A 4,124-nucleotide genomic window follows, 5' to 3' on the forward strand; every position below is an offset into this window, starting at 1 on the left:
GCTGTACCAAATAAATAATTCATGTGAAGATGCTCCAGCATACTGTTGCTTTTTTTGGCTTTCTTTTTTTATTTCTATTTGGTAAATTTTTAATTATGAAATAATTTTGTACTTGCAGAATATTTGACATACTAATGCTGACAGTTCCCAGATATCCTTCACACAGCCCTCCTAAAGGTGGCAGCCTGCATAATCATAGTGCAATAATTATTGCCAAGGAATTAACATTGTATTGTGTTCCTCAGTCACTCAGTTGTATCCAACTTTTTGTGACCCTATGGACTGCAGCATGCCAGGCTTCCCTGTCCCTCACCATATCCCAGAGCTTGCTTAAATTTATGTCCATTGAGTCAGTGATGCCATCCAACCACCTCATCCTCTGTCATCCCCTTTTACTCCTTCCTTCAATCTTTCACAGCATCAGCGTCTTTTCTAATGAGTCTGCCCTTCACATCAGGTGACCAAAGTATTGGAGCTTCACTTTCATCATCAGTCCTTCCAGTGAATATTCAGGGTGGATTTCCTTTAGGATTGACTGGTATGATCTCCTTGGTGTCCAAGGGACTCTCAAGAGTCTTCTCCAACACCACAGTTCAAAAGCATCAATTCTTTGGCCCTCAGCCTTCTTTATGGTCCAACTCTCACATCCATACATGGTTACCAGAAAAACCATAGTTTTGACTCTATGAATCTTTGTCAGCAAGCTAATGTTTGTTTTTTAATACGCTATCTAGGTTTGTCATAGATTTTTTTCCAAGGATCTAGAGTCTTTTAATTTCATGGCTGCAGTCATTGTCTGCAGTGATTTTGGAGCCCAAGAAAATAAAGTCTATTACTGTTTCCATTGTTTCCCTATCTATTTGCCATGAAGTGATAGGACCAGATGCCATGATCTTAGTTTTCTGAATATTGAGTTTTAAGGCAGCTTTTTCACTCTCCTCTTTCACTTTCATCAAGAGGTTCTTTTTTTCCTCTTCACTTTCTGCCATAAGGGTGATTCATCTGTATATCTGAGGTTATTGATATTTCTCCTGGCAATCATGATTCCCTTTTGTGCTTCATACAGCCCAGCATTTCACATGATGTTCTCTGTGTATCAGTTAAATAAGCAGGGTGACGATATACAGGCTTAACATACTCCTTTCCCAATTTGGAACCAGTCTGTTATCTATGTCCCGTTCTAACTGTTGCTTCTCGACGAACATACAGGTTTTGCAGGAGGCAGATAAGGTGATCTGATATTCCCATCTCTTGAGGAATTTTCCACAGTTTGTAGTAATCCACATAGTCAAAGGCTTTAACATAGTGTATGAGGCAGAAGTAGATATTTCTGGAATTTTGCTTTTTTTTCCATGATCCTACAGATGTTGGCAATTTAATCTCTGGTTCCTCTGCCTTTTCTAAATTCAGCTTGAACATGTGAAAGTTCTCAGTTCACGTACTGTTGAAACCTGGTTTGGAGAATTTTGAGCATTACTTTGCTAACATGTGAATTGAGTGTAATTGTGAATGTGAATCACGGTAGTTTGAACATTCTTTGTCATTGCCTTTCTTTGGAATTGGAATGAAAACTGACCTTTTCCAGTCCTGTGGCCACTGCTGAGTTTTCCAAATTTTCTGGCATATTGAGTGCAGCACTTTAACAGCATTGTATACACGGTATACAAATGTTAATAATTAAAATGGAGATTTAAGGATGGATCCAATTCATGGCCAGGCTAGGGTAGGCACCTAGGTTGCTGCTGCTTCTGCTGCAGCAGGTCCTTTGTGCTCCCTGGCCACCTGCTACCACCGCCTAGAGCTGGGGCTGCATGCTGGCTACTGACTCTCCATCTGGGATCCCTCAGACTGAGCATGTGCAAAGTGCTGCCTCCATCACTGGGGCCTGTGAGTCCCTAGAGGCACAGGAAGAGACTTATTGGGAATCATAAGATTTCAGGGTCTCAGAGGAAAGAAGGATTACCTAGGATAAATTAATTAAAAAATTATTTTATTTGGATTTTCCTAATTTTACCACTGATGTCATTTTCTGTTGCAGGATCCAATACAAATTACTATTTGAAAAGGAAATGTCATGTGTCCTTAAGTCTCCTCCAATCTGTGTCTCATCCTGTCTCCTCTCGTCCTTTGTGACCTTGCAAGTACTAACAATTGAGGTTAAATTCTTCAGGGTTTTTAGTTTGGCATATAATAGTTTTTTTTACCCAATACAGCAGCAGGAAACTTGTTTATGTAGTACTTATCAAATACTGTGTTCTATTAGAGTGAAAAATGGAAAGAAAGTTGGATATTGATGTAGAAACTTCAGGATGAATAGCAAGACTGGAAAGCAAATGGGTATTATTTGGATGACAATTCTGATACCAAAAGTTAAATATATAAAATGAAATAACTTTTTTGGTCATTGCAGTAACAGCAAACATTCAGATACTGCACACATGACCTTCAGACTCGGTATAAAATGTCAAACTCAGCCATTTATTTGCATTTAACAGGAACCCACACTTCAAAAAACATGTGCGCTCATTCAAACTTGTGAATAGTGAAGAATTATTAGGAGCAAAAGAACATTATAAAATCTACAAAATAGTATCACATGGATGACATTTCTAATTCTATAGCTTAATATATTTCAGAGAATAAAGGACAGAGTTTAGATTAATTGAAAAATAGAGATGTGAGAGCATGCAAGGTGGTATATGAACACTAGTAAAAACATATCAGAAAAACATGATCATAAGGATTCCTATAATGCACATCAAAATAGCTGAGAATTCTGAAGTTTTGACTCATCATTAGCATGACACACAGAAGAAAATAACTGTTCATTGCTGTGATTGGATATTTTCACCCAATAGCCATGGCCTCATAATTTCATGCAAGTTTTCTCAGTTCAATGTCACTTGAGTTTCTGAGGAGTTTGATAAGTATAAGTCAGCAATGAGAAACCATACATCATTACCTACATTCATATTGCTGGGACTGACAGATGATCCTCCAATGCAGGTTTTGATTTTTATATTTCTGTTTATATCCTACTTATTGAGTGTCACTGGGAATCTAACCATCATTATACTCACTTTAGTAGACTCTTGCCTTCATACGGCCATGTACTTTTTCCTCAAACACTTCTCCTTTTTAGAAAACTTATTCACCACGGTGTGCATTCCCAGATTCTTATATAGCTTATCAACTGGGGACAAGACTATTTCTTACAATGCTTGTGTTAGTCAACTATTTTTTGTCTTTCTTTTTGCAATAACAGAATTTTTCCTCCTGGCCATCATGTCCTATGACCGTTATGTGGCCATCTGCAAACCCTTACATTATGCAACCATCATGAACGCCAGAGTCTGTGGATGGCTTGTTGTCTGTTGCTGGATAGCAGGTTGGCTGGTCATATTTCCACCACTCTGCCTGGGCTTAAACATAGAATTCTGTGATTCTAATGTCATTGATCATTTTCTCTGTGATGCTTCTCCTATGATGAAGATCTCTTGTTCAGACACATGGTTCATAGAACAAATGGTTGTTGCCCTTTCTGTGTTGACTGACATTGGGACATTTCTGTGTGTAGTTCTGTCATATATATACATCATCAAGACCATCACAAAGTTCCCTTCTGCCCAGCAAAAGATGAAGGCCTTTTCTACCTGTTCTTCTCACATGATTGTGGTTTCAATCACTTATGGCAGTTGTATCTTCATCTATGTCAAACCTTCAGCAAAGGGTGAAGTGACAATTAATAAGTGTGTGTCGTTGCTTACTACTTCAATTGCCCCCATGTTAAACCCATTTATTTATAGCTTGAGGAACAAGCAAGTGAGACAAGCTTTTACAGACTTAATCAAAAGTATTTCATTGATCTCAAAGAAGTAAAGAAATGTTGAAACTAAACATAAAATATCAATTTAAAAAGAGCAATGGGCCTCAAGGTCATAATCTTCATTTATGAACTATTAAATCCTGGTATATTGTCTGTTCATATCAACAGGATTATACCACTGTTATTACTGAATCTTGGGCCTAAAATCATCTTTTCAATGCCTGTTGAAATAAACAACTTGAGTTATTTCAACTTTTGTTGAAAATAAACTTTCTCCAAGATGACATCTCATATCAAG

The 4,124-nt window shown here is 37.7% G+C and overlaps 1 protein-coding gene across 1 annotated transcript; it reads left to right on the top strand.

Annotated features, from left to right (window-relative positions):
- The first annotated feature begins 2,940 nt into the window (after positions 1-2,940).
- On the top strand, positions 2,941-3,879 carry LOC129641576 (olfactory receptor 6C2-like). Its single transcript, XM_055566254.1, has one exon. The coding sequence runs from the start codon at positions 2,941-2,943 to the stop codon at positions 3,877-3,879; it is 939 nt and encodes a 312-aa protein (XP_055422229.1).
- The last annotated feature ends 245 nt before the right edge of the window (positions 3,880-4,124 follow it).

This window comes from Bubalus kerabau, chromosome 1 (genome assembly GCF_029407905.1).
Source record: "Bubalus kerabau isolate K-KA32 ecotype Philippines breed swamp buffalo chromosome 1, PCC_UOA_SB_1v2, whole genome shotgun sequence".
In the NCBI taxonomy this organism is placed as follows: domain Eukaryota; kingdom Metazoa; phylum Chordata; class Mammalia; order Artiodactyla; family Bovidae; genus Bubalus; species Bubalus kerabau.

Coding starts and splice junctions, on each gene's coding strand:
- LOC129641576 (XM_055566254.1), top strand. CDS start 2,941: ATGAGAAACCATACATCATTACCTACATTCATATTGCTGGGACTGACA.